Below are 21,967 nucleotides of genomic sequence, written 5' to 3'. Positions count from 1 at the left end.
AAAATCAGAGAACTTTGTATTAAAAAGGGTGAATAAATGTATGTAACTTAAACCCTAAAAAAATTGAACTTAAAAAAATGTCTTGAGGGCCCAAGAGCCAAAACTTTACATGAGTTACATTTACCAAAATTATAAAATTTTTAAATAGTTCTTTACGTTTTCGCTTTAAAAGAATAAATGTGCTAAATGTTAACATGAGTCATGTATTTTTTAATTCATTATGTATGTTACATTCATCTGCCTATTCTGCTGGATCTAGCATACCCCCCAGCACAGCGGAGCCAGACCCTTCCCTACTCGGAGAACCAGGCCCTGCCCCGCAGGAACAGCCGGGAAGCTGCTCGCCCCGCCCGCCCGCTCGCCCGCCCGCCCGCTCGCTCGCTCCCAGGACACGCGGCTCCGCCCCAAAGCGCGTCGGCGCCGGGTCCCAGGGCGCACGCGCAGGCTCCTCCTGGTCGCGCGGGAGGGCGCGCGTCTGCGGCGACCCCCTCCCCCACCCCTCGCCGCGCCCGGCAGGAACCGGTCGCCGGGTTTGCTTTGGCTGCCGGGGTCCGTCGTCGTCATGGACTCGCCGTGGGATGAGCTGACCCTTGCCTTTTCTCGCACGTCTATGTTCCCCTTTTTTGACATCGCTCACTACCTGGTGTCTGTGATGGCGCTGAAGCGTCAGCCGGGTGAGTGCGGGGAGTCGCAGACCGGCCCCCTCAGGGCACCTCTCGCGAAGAGGACGGCTGAACGGTCGAGCTGCCGCTGTCCCAGAGTCCTATAGCCGAGCTGGAGGGGAGGCGAGAGCCGATCCTCCTGACCCCTCGAGCGCAGATGGGGAAACTGAGGCCGGGAAGGGTGGTGACCCCGGTACTCGTCAAAGGAGGCGCGACGTAGGGTCCGCAACGCCGCGTCGGGGGCGGGTGACAGGGTAGCCGCTGCCGCATTTGGGAGCCCGGGCACTACTTGCGTCCGCCCAGGATGTGCGCGGTCTCTCGGCGGTGCCGCCATGTCCTTGGAAAGTACGGTATTTAAAAGTCACCTGGGGACGGAGCTCCCTGAAACAGCGTGTGGCACTTGGTCGCTTGGGATAATGAGTAGTTAATGGACTGTTCCGCAGTCACGAAAGTTGTAGCGACACTTAAAGAGCCTCGGGCAGGCACACCAGTATTCCCCTTAACGCAGCGCTCTGTCATCTTGCCGGGCAAAATGATGGCTGGAAGAGAGTGGATTCCCATTTTCCGTCGTGTGAGTGACCTCTTACCAGAGTCATTTCGCATAGTTTCACTCTCTGTAGCCTGGGGGTGTTGTCTTAATACAGGATTTTGAGTCTTTTTTGAAGTATAGACGATCAAGGAGCAATATTTCCTTTCTTGTATTTTACATTCAGGAGATGTTTGCTCCTGTATTGCTTTACTCTTGCAGCCATTCTGCCGGCCTTTTCGTTTTATGGGTCTCTTCTTTCTTTGTGGTCAGGCATTTATCTTCTTTTTCTCCTTTCTGCCTGCTCATGCTGCCTGGTCCTGTAGAGTTAATGAGTGAGGGCTTGAGGTGATGCTGTACCTTCTACTGTTGTCTGCGTGTGGTTTTTAAAACTGTTTGGTCTCAGAATTACTTCTCATTTGCATTGATGTTTGTAGCTCAGTCAGGATCATTGTTCGTTAGAGGTTTTGACCTGGATAAGGTGAATATTGCATTAAATCAGGACAGATAGCCTGCATAAGAAACGGTTTCCTTGATTTGAAAAGAATTATATTATTATGTCACATCCACGAGTTGAAATTTTCTCGTGTAGGCTAAATCACCTTCTCAAAGTGTGGTCCAGGAACCCTGGGGTTCCTCACACTTCCAGATCAAAATCGTTTTCCTAACAACACGCAGATGTTCTTTGTCTTTGTTATACTATTTTTCTCACAAGTGTACAGTGGGGTTTTCCAGAGGCTACATGACCAGCGATACTCAAGCAGATTGAATCCAGAAGCAGATATGAGAGTCCAGCTGTTTTCTATTTGAGGCCAGACATTAAAAGGGATTTGCTAACATATAAAACAGTGTGACTTCTCACTAAATGTTTTTTGCTTTGGAAAACAGTAATTTTTCATAAAGAGTACATAATTTATGTTAACATGTACATTTATTATTTTTAAAATGAGTACATAAGTACTGTAGAATTTTCTCAGTTAACAATCCTGTAACTCACATAAATAAAAGCTCTTTGAGGTCTTGAAGAATTTTTTTCAAGCCTTACTTAAAAATTTTTTTTATTTATTTTTGAAAGAGAGAGAGTGTGTGTTGTGTGTGTCTGCATGCGCGTGCGTGGGGGAGGGGGTGGGGGGGGAGGGGCAGAGAGAGAGAGACACACAGAATCTGAAGCAGGCTTCAGGCTCTGAGCTGTCAGCACAGACCCTGACATGGGGCTCGAACTCACGAACCGTAAGATCATGACTTGAGCTGAAGTTGGATGCTTAACTGACTGAGCCACCCAGACACCCCATTAAAAATTTTTTTTAGTGTTTATTTATTTTTGAGAGAGACAGTGCGAGCAGGGGAGGGGCAGAGACAGGGAGACACAGAATCCGAAATAGGCTCCAGGTTCTGAAGTGTCATCACAGAGCCCAATGAAGACCCACAAACCATGAGGTCATGACCTGAGACAAAGTCAGCCGCTTCACTGACTGAGCCAACCAGGCACCCCTCAAGTCTGACTTTTTAAAGGTTTAAATTACACATATTATACTTATGCTTTTAAATATAAAATTCTATGATTTTGGATAAGCACAGATATGTACCTACCACCATTGTCAAGATACAGTTTCATCACCCACCCCAGATTCCTTCTTGCTTGTTTGTGGTCAGCTCTCCCTCAGCCATTCACCTGCTCCAAAGTTTATTTTTATTTTTGAGAGAGAGACAGAGCGAATAGGGGAGGGGCAGAGAGAGGGAGAGAGAGTATCCCAAACAGGCTCCGCACTGTCAGCACAGAGCCCGACACAGGGCTCTAACTCACAAACCGGTGAGACCATGACCTGAGCTGAAATCAAGAGTTGGACCACCCAGGCACCCCCAAAATATTTTATATTCCAGTACCAGTACTTGTAAACAGGTAAAAATGATAGAATTCATACAAAGGAGCGTTTCTATTTAAGCATTTACCAGAAGTGTGTTAGACTGCCTGTATCTTCCGCATTATTCACTATTACCATTTTTTAAAATATGTTGTCATTCTGATGATCAGAAAAATAGTTTTCATTTGCATCTCTCATGGTTACTGAATTTGTGCTTCTCAAGTTTATTGACAATTTGTATTTCCACTTATTAAGCTGATCATATTGTTTTTCTGATTTGAATTGTAATACATTTTTTTAAATGATGAATTGGGGTGCCTGGCTGGTTGACTCAGAAGAGCGTGCAACTTGATCTCAGGGTTGTGAGTTCAAGCCCCATTTGGGTGTAGAGATTACTAAAAATAAATAAATAAAAATAAAAACTTAAAAAAATGAATCATCCTTACATTCTTGGAATAAACTGTACTTGTTTGAGGTATTATTTTAATTCATTAGGGATTTTGATTTGCCAATACTTCATATAAATTTTTACTTAATTGGGAACTTTTTTTATCCCTTATTGCCTGATTCTCTAGAACTCAGACCTATGGTACAATAAAACTGCAATTCACGTATGTAGTACCAGGATTCTTCTTATCTTTATTTTCTCAAGCATGTTACTCCTGCAGACTCTTGACTTTTTGGGATGTACTCTACCACTGCTAATAACCTCACTCCTCACTTTCCTACCATTTACATCTTTTATGTCTCTACCTAGATCTTTTAAAATGCTAGTGGAGACAAGAGGGTAAAGGGGATTAACTTTTTCTTCCTGTGGTGTGGATAAGGATAGCATCCCTTTTTTGTTTGGTTCAGGTTGTAGGCCTTCAAACCCAAGGAAGGTTGATGGTTTTCCTCTCCTTTTCCATGTGACTTGTGCTTCAAGCAAAGACATCAGGGTATTTAGTAAATTGGATTTTTAAAATTTCTTAATATACCTCCGTTTGTCAAATAATTAAATTTTAGTTCTTCCTAAACCCTGGTATCTGATTATCTATAGTTTTAAGTTTTTGCTAGTAGGATAGATTTTGTTTTCCATTTTCCTGGGTATTTTATTAGAAATTTGAAAACGGTACTGTGAGGGCTCTTAGTCAGAAACCATTTAGCAGAAATTTTATTTCTCTTATCTTACATTAAAAAAAATTTTTTTTTAACGTTTATATATTTTTGAGAGAGACAGAGTGTGAGTGGGGGAGAGACAGAGAGAATGGGAGATCCAGAATCCAAAGCAGGCTTCAGGCTCTGAGCTGTCATCACAGACCCTGAGGCAGAGCTCGAACTCACAAGCCTTGAGATCATGACCTGAGCCGAAGTTGGACACTCAACCGACTGAGCCACCCAGGTGCCCTTCTTCTCTTACATTTTTAATCTGCCTTCTCGGTCTCTTTTCTTATTTAAATCTTCATTAAAATAAACACATTTCTTCAATCGTACATTCATACCCAGTTACTCTTTTCTGTAAGACTTCGTGAAAATTTAATCTACAATTATTTGTACTTGATTTTTACACACAAAATCTGTTATTTTACTCTTAATTCTCCTACTGCTGTTTTGCTCATCTCTCTCAAATCACAGGGAGTTCAATTAAATAAATATTCACTGAAACTCCACTGCATATCAGGCAGTATTTTAGATGTTGAGGATACCAAGATGAAAGATGCTCTTGTAGCCCTAAAGGAACTCAGCTGTGCTGTTGTCATCGTCGTCTTTTTTTTTTTTATAGTGTCACATAAGGTTGCACTACCTTCCTATACGATCATAATATTCATTTCAGATACATGCAAAAGCATTTTAGTATCTTGATTGTAATCCTCAAACATCCTTTTAAGGTAGGTATTATTGAACTTATTTTACAGATGAGGAATACACTTACAGGAATAAAATAACTTTATTTAAGTCACATAGGTTAATAAATTATGGAGCTAGTTCTTCAGCTAACTCCAAAGTTCTCAAATATTCTGTGCTCTCTTTTTGCAGGTCCATTTAATGTTTCTGGTTTCTCAATATTTAGCAATTTCTTAATAAGCTTTCATTTGACATGGTTATTTTCTCCCATGATTTCTGTCATTTCCTTATCACCAGTGAGGTTTTCCTTTGCTTTCAGGAATTAAATCCAGGAATAAAGCTTATTAGTGTTCCTTCTTCTAATTTGTGGGAGATGAAAGTATTCATGTATCAAGAATTTGTCAGTTCTAAGGATTCTGTAAAGGTGTCAACATTGTTTTGCTATCTTTATGAATCCACACATAAAAACATACAGAAAAGTACAAAAATCATAAATGTACAGCTCAATGAATTTCCAAAATGAACACATCTATTTAATCAGCATCCAGATAAAAATAGAACATTCATGATACTCCAAAAGCCCTTTTTGTTATGTTATGCTTTACAAAGCCAAAATATGTTCTGCCCAGTGTGGGATGGAAAAAGCATGTTTCAGAAATGACAGTTTATAATTTACTTCTATTAGTTTAGAGAGTCTTACTTAAATATTTTTAATAATTTTTAAGTGAAAGAATATTTGATTGACCTGACATAAATTATAGGCCAGAGTGTGGTGTGGTAGAAAGAGCTCATAAAATCAGGAGACCAGTGTTAAAACTCTGTCAGTAGCTTGGGATAAGAACTTAAAACCCAGTATTTTATTTTTTTTTTTTTAAATTTTTTTTTTTTCAACGTTTTTTATTTATTTTTGGGACAGAGAGAGACAGAGCATGAACAGGGGAGGTGCAGAGAGAGGGAGACACAGAATCGGAAACAGGCTCCAGGCTCCGAGCCATCAGCCCAGAGCCTGACGCGGGGCTCGAACTCACGGACCGCGAGATCGTGACCTGGCTGAAGTCGGACGCTTAACCGACTGCGCCACCCAGGCGCCCCTAAAACCCAGTATTTTATCTGTGCAGTGAGTAGGCTAGACTAGAACACCAGCTGAGCGGTGTTCCATTCTTAGGAGTCTCAGTTTTAGCTCTAAAGAGGTCTTTGTTCAAGCCTCTATGTTTTAATAATTTTAATCCTTTGTTTCCCCAGCAGCAGTAAACTACTTTTTCTAGTTGATACCTCTGTGATACTATAGTATTTACTTTTTACATTTTCAACAATCTAGTTAACAATTTTATAATTATGTCTTTATAGTAAATTCTCTCTGTTAAAATAACTGTGTATTTTCTCTTTCCTGACTGGACTCTGACTGGTACAGAATCCTAGCAATGGAGTTTAACTTCCTACCTTCTGTTTTGCATATGTTATATTAAGATATTTAAACTATTGGCTATTTCCTGCCCATAGATCCAGTCTGTATAATGTCATCAGTATAGTGGGCCAGTGTGATGTTACGTGGATTCTCAATATGATCAAAATTTCTGGACTTTGTTGGAGAGCAGGAGAGTTGACATAGACCTAAGGCAAGACTGTGATAATATACTGTTTACCTAGCCAGATAAAAGCAAAATGTTTCTGGGATTCTTTGCAAATTAATATGGAGAAAAAGGACTTGCTTACCAGGTTATAGGGATTATGTTGATTTGTACCAGTAAAAATACTGCATCTTGAATACCAGTTGCAACTGGAGTCACTACCTGTCTACATTTATGATAATCCACAGTCATTCTCCAAGATCCATCTGCTTATGTATAGACCAAATAGACAAGTTAAATGGGATGTGATAGCTGTCACCACGTTTTCATCTTTGATGATTTTGATTATGGCAACCATGTTTGTGGTATTGCCTTTTTTTTTAAGTTTATTTTTTTATTTTGAGAGAGAGAGAGCAGAAGCAGGGGAGGGGCAGAGAAAGGGAGAGAGTGAGAGAGAATCCCACTGACTCTGTGGAGCCCGATGTGGGGCTTGAACTCATAACCATGAGATCATGACCTGAGCAGAAACCAAGAGTCGGGACTGTTAACTGACTGAGCCACCCAGCCACCCCTCTGTAGAACTGCTTTTTAAAAATATGTAGGGGCGCCTGGGTGGCTCAGTCGGTTAAGCGGCCGACTTCGGCTCAGGTCATGATCTCATGGTCCGTGGGTTCGAGCCCCGTGTCGGGCTCTGTGCTGACCACTCAGAGCCTGGAGCCTGTTTCAGATTCTGTGTCTCCCTCTCTCTCTGCCCCTCCTGTGTTCATGCTCTGTCTCTCTCTGTCTCAAAAATAAATAAGTGTTAAAAAAAAAAAATTAAAAAAAAAAAAAATATGGGCTGCCTGGGTGGCTCAGTTGGTTAAGCGTCTGACTTCCACTCAGGTCATGATCTTGCAGTCCATGAGTTCGAGCCCCGAGTTGGGCTCTGTGCTGACAGCTCAGAGCCTGGAGCCTGCTTCAGATTCTGTGTCTCCTCCTCTCTGCCCCTCCCGTGCTCATGCTATGTCTCTCTCGGTCTCTCAATAATAAATGTTAAAAAAAAATGTTTTTTAATACCTTGATGAAGGGAAGAAACTCTAGGGGCTTCTACTTGAATGTTTCTACCATAATGATCCTTACTCCTGGATCAGAGGATTAATATGGGGATTGTGTCAGTTGCCAGCTATGTCATAGTTATACATTAAAGAACTACAAGGTGAGTCTATGGATTTACTTGGCCCACTATGATTCAAACTTGATCCAAAACTGAAAGTAGAACATGACTTTATTTTCTAGCTTTTTAAAAAAATTTTTTTTAATGTTTATTTATTTTTGATAGAGCACAAGAGGGGAGGGGCAGAGAGAGAGGGAGACACAGAATCAGAAGTAGGCTCCAGGCTCCAAGCTGTCAGCACAGAGCCCTACGCAGGGCTCAAACTCACAGACCGCGAGATCATGACCTGAGCTGAATTTGGGCACTCAACCGACTGAGCTACCCAGGTGCCTTTATTTTCTAGCTTTCATTTCATGATGAAAAGTATTTTGATTTTAAAGCCCGTAAGTGATTATGCGTGCTTGAAAACTGATATACTTTGAATTAGAGTCAGGTCTCAATGTGACAAATTTTGCTAAGTTTTGGGGAAAATAATTCTATTGATAGCATATCACAAACATCTTAAGGTAGGACAGAAAATGTTTTTGTCTTTTCAGTGTCAACATGTTAAAAATAAAATAACATATCCTAGTTAACATAGCTTGTTTCTTAGCTAAAAGAATACATCTTTGTTTTAAAATTGTGAAGAAACTGGGGCACCTGGGTGGCTCGGTCATTTGGTGTCCAACTTCGGCTCAGGTCAGAATCTCCCTGTTTGTGGGTTTGAGCCCTGCATCGGGCTCTGTGCTGACAGCTCAGAGCCTGGAACCTGCTTCAGATTCTGTGTCTCCTCTTCTCTCTGCCCCTCTCATGCTTGTGTTCTGTCTCTCTCGCTTGTGTTCTGTCTCTCTCAGTCTCTCAATAATAAACATTAAAATTTTTTTTTTAACTGATGGGGCGCCTGGGTGGCGCAGTCGGTTAAGCGTCCGACTTCAGCCAGGTCACGATCTCGCGGTCCGTGAGTTCGAGCCCCGCGTCAGGCTCTGGGCTGATGGCTCGGAGCCTGGAGCCTGTTTCCGATTCTGTGTCTCCCTTTCTCTCTGCCCCTCCCCCGTTCATGCTCTGTCTCTCTCTGTCCCAAAAATAAATTAAAAAAAAAAAAGTTGGAAAAAAAAATTACTTAAGCGTGTTAATATTAAAAACCACAGTTTAGTTATGAAAGTCAGAAAGTTTAACAGTGCTGGATCACCTGGGTGGCTCAGTCGGTTAAGCATCGACTGCGGCTCAGGTCATGATCTCACTGTTCATTGGTTTGAGCCCCATGTTGGACTCTGTGCTGACAGCTCAAAGCCTGGAGTCTGCTAAGATACTATGTCTCCCTCTCTCTCTCTGCCCCTCCTGTCTCTCTCTCCCTCTTTCTCTTTCTCTCTCTCTCCCAAAAATAAATAAACATTAAAAAAAACCTTTCAGAAAGTTTAACAGTGCTATGACACTATTATTTATGTAAGCCCCAGCCGATATTTAGATTTCATTAGTTATCCCAAAGTTCATTTATAAATATTCTTTCCCATTCCAGGATGTGATCTAGAATACACATGCATTTAGTTGTTGTCTTTTTAATGTTATTTAATCTGGAGCATTTCATCAGCCTTATTTTTGGTATTTCTTGACTTCAACATTGCTAAAATATAGGCCGTTTTTTTTTTTGTTTTTTTTGTTTTTTTTGTTTTTTCCAGAAGAGCCCTCAATTTGGGTGTGTCTAATTGGATTAGTTCAGTTTACGTATTTTTGTAGAAATACTGTAGAAGCAAAGATGTGTTCTTAGTGCATCATCTTGGGAGTCACCTTATACTGTTTGTTTACAGTGATGTCTGCAAGGTTTCTCCACTCTAAAGTTATTTCCTTCTGTAATTAATATGTTATTTGTTAGGAGACATTTTAAGATGATGTGTATACCTGTTCCTCATCAGCCTTTCACCTCTAGGTTTATTTTATTCTGTTTCTAGCCAGTCATGTTAAAAGCTTAGATTATTTATTTCAGCTTTTATTTGCTAAAGTGCTTAAGATGATAAATTTTTCTTAATATATTGCTTTGGTATAGAACTGGAAGTACCTACAGTAGGGCTGGGAATGAAAGGAAAGAGTAGATAGGGAGATTGTTTATAATAATGTGTGATTAGGAAACTGGTAGTAGGAGCTGGACAGAGTATTTTAAAGGTGCTTCAGATTACCTCTGTCATAACAAAATGCTTAGAGTTTATGATGATCGTGATTGTCATACCCATGAGTAATAGTAAATTTTTGAAAGTTATGAAATTAAGAAGTTTATTTCTTTAGTGACACCGGTACCTCAGGGTTTGTTTAATATACAACTCTCTCAGACCACATTTTTACTTTACCATTTCAGGAGCTGTGGCAGTGGCACGGAAGAATCCTCTTTCAAGCTGGTTCACTGCTATGCTCCATTGCTTTGGTGGAGGAATTTTATCCTGTGTATTGCTTGCGGAGCCTCCGTTGAGGTTTCTTGCAAACAACACTAATATATTACTGGCATCTTCGATCTGGTAAGCTGCCATTATGGTCAACTATGAGACATTGTAAAATTTGTTCTGTAAATTATTAGTAAGTGAAATTTTTTTCTTTAAAAAATATTTTATGTTCTTGAAAAGTTAATGCATGTACAAAGGAAGGAACCCAAATAAAGCCAGTGGTTTTAAGTACAAAGTTTGTCTCTTTCTCACCCTTCTCTTTTATCCTCTCCCAGAGGCAAGTATTGTTACCATTGTCTTATGTATCTTTAGGGGAAGCTTTTCAGATATGAAAGGGCATCAAATATTTGGCCCCAAACAGTTTATCTAACTAATCAAACACATAGATGTACAATAGGATAAAATCAAGAATGTGACCAACTACGCAAGAAGTTCCAAGTGATTATGATTCATATATATCATTGTTCTTGTCTTATTCCTATTGAATTTTTCAGAGTCTTAAGAGATTTAACACTAACTTTGTTTTTAATTTAGTTCTGAAGAAAAAAATGTTAGCAGGATTTGCTTTGGATTCTTGCAAATCCAAATTCAGTTATCCTTAAGAAGATTGATTCATCGGGGCGCCTGGGTGGCTCAGTCGGTTAGGCGTCCGACTTCAGCCAGGTCACGATCTCGCGGTCTGTGAGTTCGAGCCCCGCGTCAGGCTCTGGGCTGATGGCTCGGAGCCTGGAGCCTGTTTCCGATTCTGTGTCTCCCTCTCTCTCTGCCCCTCCCCCGTTCATGCTCTGTCTCTCTCTGTCCCAAAAATAAAAAAAAAAGTTGAAAAAAAAAATTAAAAAAAAAAAAAAAAAGAAGATTGATTCATCAAGCTAAAAAGAAGTATAATACAAATCAGAGTGCTTTGCTATATCTGAAGCGAAAACTATACTTTTAACTAAAAGCCATATCAAATATATAATATTAGGAACACTTAAAAGTTCACTTTTATTTTGATAAATTTCAAATGAATATGTAATCAGTGATAAAAGGGAACATTATAAATAGTAGTGAGGTGCCTGGGTGACTCAGTCTTTAAGCATCTGCTTTTGACTCAGGTCATGATGTGACAGTTGGTGGGTTCAAGCCTTGCATCGGGCTCTGTGCTGACCGCTCAGAGCCTGGAGCCTACTTCAGATTGTGTCTCCCTCTCTCTCTGCCTCTCCCCTTCATGTGCGTTCTCTCTCTCTCTCAAAAATAAACATTAAAAAAATTAAAAAATAAAACAGTAGTAGCAATGAGAAGAAGTAATAATGGGAACCTGTGGCAGTGGAAACAAGTAGGAGTAGAATGATAAATGTGATAGCTAATATTTACTGATGTTCACTATATATCAGCTAAATTCTTTATATTCATATTTAATCATAAGGGTCCTATAAGGTAGCCATTATTTTTTGCATTTGACAAGTGAGAAAACTAGGGCATAGAGAAACTTTGCTAAAATTTACATACTTAGTAAGTGATTGAGCTAGGATCAAAACCAGGAAATTTGATTTTAGAGGCTTGACATTTAACAGCCACTGGTTCTCATAGATTTGGGTTTTTTTTGTTGTTGTTTTTTTTTAAGTAAACTCTACCACCAACATGGGGCTCGAACTCATGACCCTGACATCAGGAGTTGCATGCTTTACCAACCAAGCCAGCCAGGTGCCCCTATCTCAGAGATTTTGTTTAACCATCTCTTAAAGTATAGTCTTTTCACTTCTATGGGTTTTTTTTTTTTGTTTTTTTTTTAAATTGAAGTACGGTGAACATACAGTGTTATATTAATTTTAGGGGCACAATATAATGTTTCAACAATTCTATACATTACTCATTGCTCATTAAGATAAGTGTACTCTTAATCCCATTCACCTATTTCACCCATCTCCCTACCCACCTGCCATTTGGCAATCAGCAGTTTGTTTGTTCTCTGTATTAAAGAGTGTTTTTGTTCTAAACACTCTTTAATTTGTTTAAATTTTGTTCTCCTTTTTTTTTTTTTTTTTTTTTTTTGGAGAGAGCGAGAGAGAGAGAGAGTGCAAGTGAGCGAGGGACAGAGAGAGAGGGAAAGAAAGAAGTGGGGCTCACCCAAAGTAGGGCTTGTACTCACCTGAAGCGGGGCTCAAGCTCACCTGATGTGGGACTCAAACTCACAAATTGTGAGATCATGACCTGAACCGAAGTCAGATGCTTAACGGACTGAGCCACCCAGGTACCCTGTTTATCTCTCTTTTTTTTTTCCCCTTTGTTTTGTTTCTTAAATTCTACATATAAGTGAAACCGTGAGGTATTTGTCTTTCTTTGGCTGACTTATTTATTTAGCTTTATACCATCTAGGTCCATGTTTAACATCACTAAGTATCAGGGAAATGCAAATCAAAACTATAATGAGATATCACTTCGTGCTGTCAGAATGTCTAAAATGAAAAACACAAGAAACAAGTGCTGGCAAGGATGTGAAGAAAAAGGAACCCTCATGCACTTTTGGTAGGAATGCAAATTGGTGCAGCCACTCTGGAAAACAGTATGGAGGTTCTTCAAAAAATTAAAAATAGAATTACCATATGATCTATCATTTCCACTATCAGGTATATTTACCCAAAGAAAACAAAAAGATACATCCATTTTTATGTTTATTGCAGCATTATTTATAATAGCCAAGATGTGGAAGCAACTGAAGTGTCCATCCATAGATGGGTGGATAAAGAAGATATGCCATATATATATAGTGGAATATTAGCTGTAAAAAAGAATGAGATATTGTCATTTACAACAACATGGATGGACCTAGAGGATATAATGCTGTATGTTTTAAAAGGCTTTCTCAAGGACTTTTATTTCTATAACAATATTTTAAAAAGATATCGGCATAGCATTTATTACAATTTTTTAATGTGTGAAGATGTTAAAGCTATATAAAAAGTAGGATATCCAGAATCTGACTCTTACTGTCACTTCCACTTCTGCTCCTGTGTACTAACCACCATTCTTTCTTGCATGGACAAAATGATTATTTAAAAATAAGTTAGAACATATTACTCTTATGCTCAGTAGTTTCTTATCCGATTAAGAACAAAATCTGGGGGACCTGGGTGGCTCAGTTTGTTGAGCGTTCCACTTTTGATTTTGGCTCAGGTCATGATCCCAGGGTCATGGGATGGAGCCCTGTGTTAAGCACTACACTAAGCATGGAGTCTGCTTAAAATTCTCTCTCTTTCTCTCTTTCTCTCCTTTTCCCTCCCTTTCCCTCTCCCTCTGCCCCTTTTCCCTGCTTGCACACACTCCCTTTCTCTCTACCAAAGAAAAAAAAAAGAACAAAATCTAAAACTACCATGGCCCGTAAAACTCTATAATCTTCTCTTTCATTCTTTCTGATGTAATCTTTCCATAGTACTCCTGTTCAGTCTGTTCTAGCCACATTGGTTATGCCATTTCTTGAACACAAGGTGTTTTTCTACCTCAGTGCCTTTGTGCTTGCAATCTTCTCTTTGTAATGCTATTTCCCTGGAAGGCTCATATTTTCTTTTTCAGAGAGGCTTCCCTGACTGAAATAACACCTCCTCTCTCTTGACTATCACATCCTCCTTCCTTCCTTCCTTCCTTCCTTCCTTCCTTCCTTCCTTCCTTCCTTCCTTCCTTCCTTCCTAAATTATTTATTTTGAGGGGGAGAGAGAATCCCAAGCACACTCTGCACTCACAGTGCAGAGCCCAATGTGAGGCTTGAATCCATGAACTATGAGGTTATGACCTGAGCAGAAGTCAGATGCTTAACTAACTAAACCACATCATCCTTCTTTATTTTTCTCCTTAGACTAATTATTATCTGACATATTATCTGTTTATTTCTTTTTATGTTGGTCTGTCTCATTCCACTAAAATAATAGCTTCTCAGAGCAGAGACTTTGTTTTGTAAACTATATGATAATTACTTTTCTTGGTTCAGTAAATATATTGCTAAAGAAATGGACTGCTGTGTATTGTTATATTATAAGGCATTTCTGTAATTGAGTAGCAAGGAAGTACAGATCTTGATTTTTTGATCCCTTAAATGAAGTAAACTTACTTGTCTGGGGTGCCTGGGTGGCTCAGTTGGTTGAGCGTCCAACTTCAGCTCAGGTCATGATCTCACAGTTTGTGAGTTCAAGCCCCACATCGGACTCTGTGTTGACAGCTCAGAGCCTGGAGCCTGCTTTTGAGTCTGTCTGTGTCTGTTTCTGCTCCTCCCCTGCTCGTGCTGTCTCAAAAATAAATAAACCTTGGCATTTGTGGGGAGTCTGATTACAGTTGTAGGAGAGTATTGATCCCGGTGATGCCGGGCTCGCCACTCCTGGATTTACGCTTTCTGATAGCTCTTGCAGGGAGTAACCGCTAACCTGGCAACAGATTTTGAAGTCTTGAAATCCTTCTCTCTCCATGGGCCATCTGGCTTCGGTCTTTATGCTGCAAAGCCCCCCCCCCCCTTTCGATGCTTTTCCTTTAATATTCTATCATTAAAAATATATATATGTCCCATGGGCACCTGGGTGGCTCAGTTGGTTAAGTATCTGAGTTTGGCTCAGGTCATGATCTCACGGTTTGTGAGTTCAAGTCCCTCGTCCCAGCTCTGTGCTGACAGCTTGGAGCTTGGAGCCTGCTTCAGATTCTGTGTCTCCCTGTCTCTGCCCCTCCCCTGCTCTCTCTCCATTTCTCTCAAAAATAAATAAAACATTTAAAAAAATAAAAAAATATAAACCTTTAAAAAAATTACTTGCCTATAAATGTATGCTTTCTTGGATTAAATGAAAAGGTGTGTTAGAAATGGAAAGTAAGAAATGCATTTTTATATAGTGAATTAATAGAATAATATTTAATTATTTGTTAATCTCGAATCTTTTTTGTTTTAAATTTTTTTTTTTTAACATTTATTTATTTTTGAGACAGAGAGAGACAGAGCATGAACGGGGGAGGGGCAGAGAGAGAGGGAGACACAGAATCGGAAGCAGACTCCAGGCTCTGAGCCATCAGCCCAGAGCCCGACGCGGGGCTCGAACTCACAGACTGTGAGATCGTGACCCGAGCTGAAGTCGGACGCTCAACCGACTGAACCACCCAGGTGCCCCAACCTCGAATCTTTTATTATCCCAATTTTATATTGGAAGAAATTGAGGCTTAGAGAATTGGTGAATGGCAGGGTCTGACTTCAACACCACAAGAAACAAATATTTGGCCTAATGAATTATTATAAAGTATAACCTTGAAACCACTAGCCAAGTCAAGAAATAAGGCTTTGCTATCCGTCCATTCTAGAAGTCTCTTATGTGTGTCCCATGTTCTAATCACAATGATTTTCCCACCTTATATAACCATTACAATAGAACACCATTGTCCTGACTTTTATGGTAATCACTTCCTTGTATATTTTTATAATTTTGTCATCCAAATCTTCATCCATAGACACTATAATTTAGTCTTGCCTATTAAAATATTTGATGTCTCTTAAGTCATTTTTGTTTTATAGGTTCCCTCTCCATTCCTTTTTTTTCCCTTATAATTTATTTCTTGAAGAACCATGCCATTTGGCATGCAGAGTTTTCTAAAGTCTGGAATGTGCTGATTGCATACTGATGGTACAGATCATTATATTCTTGTGTTCTCTGTGTTTCCTGAAAATTGGTAGATTGATCCAGAATACAAATCTGATTTAGGTTAGATCTCTTTGGGAAGATCATAAGAGGCCCAAAATACTTGATTTGCTTTCTCTTTTGTTGACATTAGACCTCTTACACTTAATGACTATTTTAAGTAATTGGGAAATGCAGAATGGTAATAGTCTAATTCTGTCCTCTTGTGTATTAGATGGAATAGTATTATAAATAGATATTTCCCACTAATCTATTATTTAGTTACTCAGTTGTAGTATTCATGATAAATCCTCGATTCTTTATCTGTCAGTTTTCATGATAATTGGTCCCCTGTCATCCTCCAAAGGTAACTAGTTTTTTTTGCTTTTTGTTTTTTGGGTAATTATGAACTCATGGATTTGAGCGTATTTCATAGGTTTCAATAAATTGTAGTTGTCATTATTGAGGCTTAGATTATTTCATCTTTGGCTGGTGGGAGCTTCTTCACATTGGCTCATCAGACTGATTAGCTCCTTGCTACTTAATATTAGGTTGATTGATCTTCTACTTTTCTTTTGGAATCACTTATTTCTCTAAGGAGCTCTAGTGTCTCTTAGTGAGAAATGGCATTTCAAGACCACAGTTTGAGGTAGAAATAGCCATTGTTATTGGATTGATTACTGTTTCTAAGCTTTCTCAGTGGACAGAGCTAAGAAAAATAAGGATAAAATTACTCGAGTTAATATTGATATTTCTAATTTAAATTCAAGAGCCTTTATTAAACTTTTCTCTGTTACATATATATCTCCTTTCTTCCACACTAAGAATTTTTTTCTTGAGGGCACAAGACATAATAGAATTAGAATACTCCAATGTTACTCATTGATTTTACTCTGTATTATACACATAATACACAATAACTTTGGTGTAACGGTACTAATACTACCAGTGATGTGATGTGATTACTGAAAATATATATATTTTTGCATATATACTTCTCTATTCCCATTTTTAAAATAGATGTACTATTCTATATTGTCATAGTTATAATTACTACATGCTATTACTCTTCCCTTCTTACTCTTCATTCAGTCTTAGTTTTACAGCTAATTGTATGTTTAATGCTTTTTACCAGTCCTTATGTCTGTGTCTCTCTAGTAATTTTGGTTGTTTGAAGTTGATTCTCTAGGAGATTCATCACTGAATTTCGTATGTTGGTGTCTGTCTCTTTTGTACTTGAAAGTAGGCATTACTGGATATAAAATAATTGGATCATACTATGTATCTTTGAGGATTTTAAAGTGTTACTCTATTTTCTTGTGTCATAAAGCATTGATGTGATAAAGTCTGATGATCATTTAATTTTCTTTCCCTTATAAGTCATATACTCTTTTTTTCTAGATGCCCAAAAGATTTTTTTCCATTAAAGCCTAATAATTTAAATAAAATAAGTCTTGGTGTGGGTCATTCTGAGTCAGTATTTTTAGGTGTGTGGTATGTTCTTTATAGTAAGTACACATTTTTTTTAATTGGCAAACTTGTTTTAGTATTTGTACTCTTCTTCAGGAACTCCGATGATTGGTATATGACTCTTTGTCTTTCTAAATCAGTGGACTTTTAAAATCTTTTTTTAAATTTAAAATGTTTTTCCCTTTCCCTTTCTATTTCTTTGAAGGTAGTGTTATATTTATTTCTCTTTGTTTTCATTCTGGTTTGGTTTTCATTAATGAGGTGATTTCTTTTCCTTAAAAAAAATTTTTTTTTAATGTTTATTTATTTTTGAGAGGGAGAGAGACAGAGTGTGAGCAGGAGAGGGGCAGAGAGAGACACACACACAGAATCTGAAGCAGGCTCCAGGCTCTGAGCTGTTAGCACAGAGCCCAACACGGGGTTCAAACTCGCAAACTATGAGATCATGACCCTGAGCCAAAGTTGGACGCCTGACTGAACCACCCAGGCACCCCTTCTTTTCCTTTAAAAAATTTTTTTTTCCCAAAGGATTATATCTTCAGTTCTCACTTTTTCTAAATCTGATGTTTTTCTTTTATGTGTTGTATCAGTTTTCTTCATGTCTTTAGCTTGTTTTGAAATAGTGGGTTACAGTTTTGATCTGTTTGGTGGACACATTTACTTGAGTGCTTTCATTGTCTATAGGGATTTATTCTGCTTTTCTTTCTTATTATAAACTTGTGTGTGATTTGACCTTGATACTTTTCCATTGGGCATTTTATGTCAAGTTAGGTTTCTTAAACTTTTAGGATAAGGTGGAATTCAGGAAACATTTTCTGACTTCATAGATCTCCTGCTTCTGTTGTTTTTATAGTGTTCAAAAGATAAGGACCTGCTTTCTGAGATTTTCTGTCTTTTCCCCTTCCCCAGTTTGGTCTGAACCTTCTCTTTCTTCTTTTGCTCTGTATTGCTCAGTTTTGATTCCACACCAGTGTTTTCTTCACATGGGGCTTATTCTGGGGGAAAGCTTGGGTGGATCAGTTTTGCAAGTTCACGGGGACTAAATTGCTTCATCCCCTTCAGACCTTCTTACTATGGATCCTTTGTGTTACCTGGTATTGGAGAATGCCAGAATATCTCCCAGTTTCAGCTGTTGTTGTTTCCAAATGGGCCTGTTGTGCTTTCTAGTGAATACTCATGAACTATTTTAGAGTTGTTTTGTTCTTGGGTCCATTAGTTGCCACCTACTGCATTCTTCTTTCTGCCAAACAATATAGGTCTTGTGGGTGTTGGTGAATTGTCTCTGCCCGTTTGCATTTTGGTATTTGAAGGGATACCTTGTCACATAGTTTTATTTTAAGTGTTGAAGATGGGATTTTGGTTTTGCCTTCTAGTTGCCCCGTTTTTATGTTGGGTTTTGAAGAGTTCTAAATCTGTGTAGACACTGGTGCCACCATCTGCCCCAAACCCTTGCTGTTAGTTTTAATGTCCCTTGTATGCAACCCCCCCAACACCTGCCTGATCCCGTTTCCTTTCTTCCTTTCTCAGAGGTAACCATTAGCCTTAATTTTGTGCTTATCATTCCTTTACTTTTTTGTGTACTTTTAGCATATGTGTATATCCCTAAACTATAGTTTTTGAAAGTATTATATATGGAATTATACGTTTGTATTTTTTTTAATATATTTATTTTTGACAGAGAGAGAGAGAGAGCATACAAACAGGTGAGGTGTAGAGAGAGAGGAGTACAGAGGATCCAAAGCAGGCTCTGTGCTGACAGCAGAGAGCTCCGCATGGGACTTGAACTCATGAACTGTGAGATCATGACCTGAGCTGAAAACGGGTGTTTAACCGACTGAGCCACCCAGGTGCCCCCATATGTGTGTATTTTTTAGTGACTTGCTGTTTTTGGTCACCCTCTGTTCCTGAGATCCGATCTTATTGTATATGGTTGTAATTTATTAATTTTCACTGTATAGCATACTAGAATTAACTGTCATAGTTTATTCATCTGTTCCTCTGTCGACAGAGACTTGTTTCCAGTCTTTTCCCCCATTACAGGGTTGTCAAGAACATTCTTGTATGTACTTACTGGCACATGAGCAAGGTTTTCTCTTGGTATTTGCTTAAGAGTAGATTTATTGAGTTACAGGGAAAGTGATTCTTAAACTCTGCTAGATAATGGCAAATCATTTCTCATGGTAGTTAACTATTTTACATTTCTGTTGTATTGCACCCACCCTAAGAACTGGACTTTACCAATAATTTACATATATTTCTTTTCCCCTGTCCCATTTCTCTGCACTTTTCCTACATATAACCTCTATGTTTGTGTTTATCTTACTTTTCTAAAAAGTGTATCATACATATGATTATCTACACAGTAAGTTTTTAGTTTTACTTCTTTTTGGCCCTATTTTAAAATGGGGTATTGCATGGGGCGCCTGGGTGGCGCAGTCGGTTAAGCATCCGACTTCAGCCAGGTCACGATCTCACGATCCGTGAGTTCGAGCCCCGCGTCAGGCTCTGGGCTGATGGCTCGGAGCCTGGAGCCTGCTTCCGGTTCTGTGTCTCCCTCTCTCTCTGCCCCTCCCCGTTCATGCTCTGTCTCTCTCTGTCCCAAAAATAAATAAAAAACGTTGAAAAAAAAAAAAATTAAAAAAAAAAATAAATAAATAAAAAAAATAAAATGGGGTATTGCACTGTATATAGTTCTCTGGGACTTGTTTTTTTGTTTTCACTCAATATTATGTTACTAAGATTTACATGTGTTTATTCATGTGGTCGTTCATTCCTTCTCATGCTGTATAATTTATTATATGAATATTTATATTTTATTCTGCTAATGAGCATTGTTATTGGCTGTAAAACAATAACAGCTGCTGATGTAGTATTCACTATGTTCTAGACACTTTTCTTATTGCTTTGTATATATTACCCCTTTAAACCTTACAAGAACCTTGTGAGATAGGTACAATTTTATTCTCATTTTTCAGATGATGTAACTGAGGCAAGATGGGTTAAGTCACTTTCCCAAGGTGTCACAGATATCTAGTAGTTGGGGCCAGGATTCAAATCTAGGCTGTCTTTAGTTGGCTCTTATTGTTTTGGATTCTGGAAATACAGGCAATATCTCTGTCTTTTCAGACTCTTAAATATAAAAAATGATACTTGTTTAAAGACAGTATTTTTTACTGTTTTCTTTTTTAAGGTTTTAATAGTGAGAAAAAAATGTTATAATCTTTGCTTTATTTGATTTTAATTTGAGAGATGAAATGATGTTTGGAATGTACTTCAAACTCTAGCAAGCTAAACTACGGGATTCTGTGAATGCCCTTATTGGAAAGGCCATCTTTATTTAGCACAATAGCTCACAGTGCTCACATGTGGATATTAGCACCATCTACTGGCAATGGGAAACAATAACTTGTTATGTCATAGTACAGTATTGTTTGGAAGAGATGTATATACCTTTATAGGATTTTTCTTTTTGAAAACTGTTTCTGGGGATATTAATATTTTGTAATTTTTCTGTGTATTGGGTTTTGTGCCCCAGTTTGATTTCCTTCAACTTCCAAGTATCAACTATTAAATATTGCACATTTGCATAACTGAGACTGCATTATTTTGAGGAAAAATATAAGAAAAGGTATGGCTTTATAGGTCTGTAATTCTTTGTCTTTTTCAAAGCATACACAAAATACATAAACTTATTAATTTGTTGGAATAATAAGAGCAAGAGCAAAGCTGTCATATTGGACTAATATGAACTTTATTTAGTTTGTCATTCTTTTTTGGCTTAGTTAAGTAAAACTGTCTTTTGTAGTCAGAGGAGTGGAATTAGTAGTAGAATGAAAACAGAATTCTCTTACTAACTGTGGGAAACTTCTCTCTGCTAAGCTCTTGGTATTAACCTAAATTCTACTTTTCATCTTTCAATTGTTTATGGCTTGGCATCTTATTATATACTATTTAGACTAACTTCTATTATTTTAAACTTCTATTGTTTACTATTTTTCTCTCTCTTTTAACTTATGTGACTTAAAAATGTTTGAGAAATCAGTTGCCTTCTCATTCTATTTCTTGTCTGATATGTTCCATTTATTCCTCTTTTCCAATATGTTTTCTTTAGATACTTTACAAGTAAAGTATAGAGGAAGAATGGCTATTTAGGGAGCCATTGGTCTGATACGTTTACTTGTGAATCTACTGAGAACAGCAGTCAGTTGTTTTTTTACCCTGTGGCTATTTAACACTGTAAATGAGAACTGTTTTTTGTTTAAGATGTTAGATTATTGTAGGTATACTTTAGAAATATCTGAATAAATAGGATAAAGACTTGTTTATTTGAAAACAGCAGTAATTACAGATTTTAGACCATATACCATAATGTCACATAGTTGGATATAAAAGTCCAAGGTTGCTAGTAGTTGAGGTTTTTAACTCATCGTAAAGATAGTCTTGGTTAGAGAATGAAAATGGGGTCATTTGTATTCTCTTTTAGCTTTTGTTGTTTCTTTGAGTTGTTTACTTTGGAACATTCATTCCTGCTAAAGTGAAATCTAATTTCCCTTAATATGATCTGCGGTGGATACCAAAGTATTTTTATTATATTTTAAAATGTTTTTAAAAATTACTTAAGTGTAATTTTTCCCTCCAATACGTAACTGACTTCCTTATTTTATATTTAAAAAAGTTTTTTTCAACATTTATTTATTTTTGAGAGACAGAGACAAAGCATGAGGGGGGGAGGGGCAGAGAGAGAGAGGGAGACACAGAATCTGAAGCAGGCTCCAGGCTCTGAGCTGTTAGCACAGAGCCCGATGCAGGGCTTGAACCCACAAACTGTGAGATCATGACCCAGGCCGAAGTCAGACACTCAAGTGACTGAGCTAAC

At 38.3% G+C, this 21,967-nt stretch overlaps 1 protein-coding gene across 2 annotated transcripts in view; it reads left to right on the top strand.

Annotated features, from left to right (window-relative positions):
* Positions 1-429: 429 nt before the first annotated feature.
* The window catches only part of TMEM38B (transmembrane protein 38B), a 50,215-nt gene continuing 28,677 nt past the window's right edge, over positions 430-21,967 (top strand). Inside the window, exons 1-2 of one of the 2 annotated variants that reach the window (XM_058694667.1) lie at positions 430-674; positions 9,922-10,078. In XM_058694667.1, coding sequence (XP_058550650.1) covers positions 563-674; positions 9,922-10,078 — 269 coding nt within the window. In that variant the 5' untranslated portion in view covers positions 430-562. The remainder of the gene's footprint in view (positions 675-9,921; positions 10,079-21,967) is intronic. The other variant, XM_058694666.1, reaches the window with a different exon arrangement.

Source organism: Neofelis nebulosa, chromosome 12 (assembly GCF_028018385.1).
Source record: "Neofelis nebulosa isolate mNeoNeb1 chromosome 12, mNeoNeb1.pri, whole genome shotgun sequence".
NCBI lineage: Eukaryota > Metazoa > Chordata > Mammalia > Carnivora > Felidae > Neofelis > Neofelis nebulosa.
Note: the sequence above shows the minus strand (reverse complement) of the source record. Positions and strands in the feature narration are given on the sequence as shown.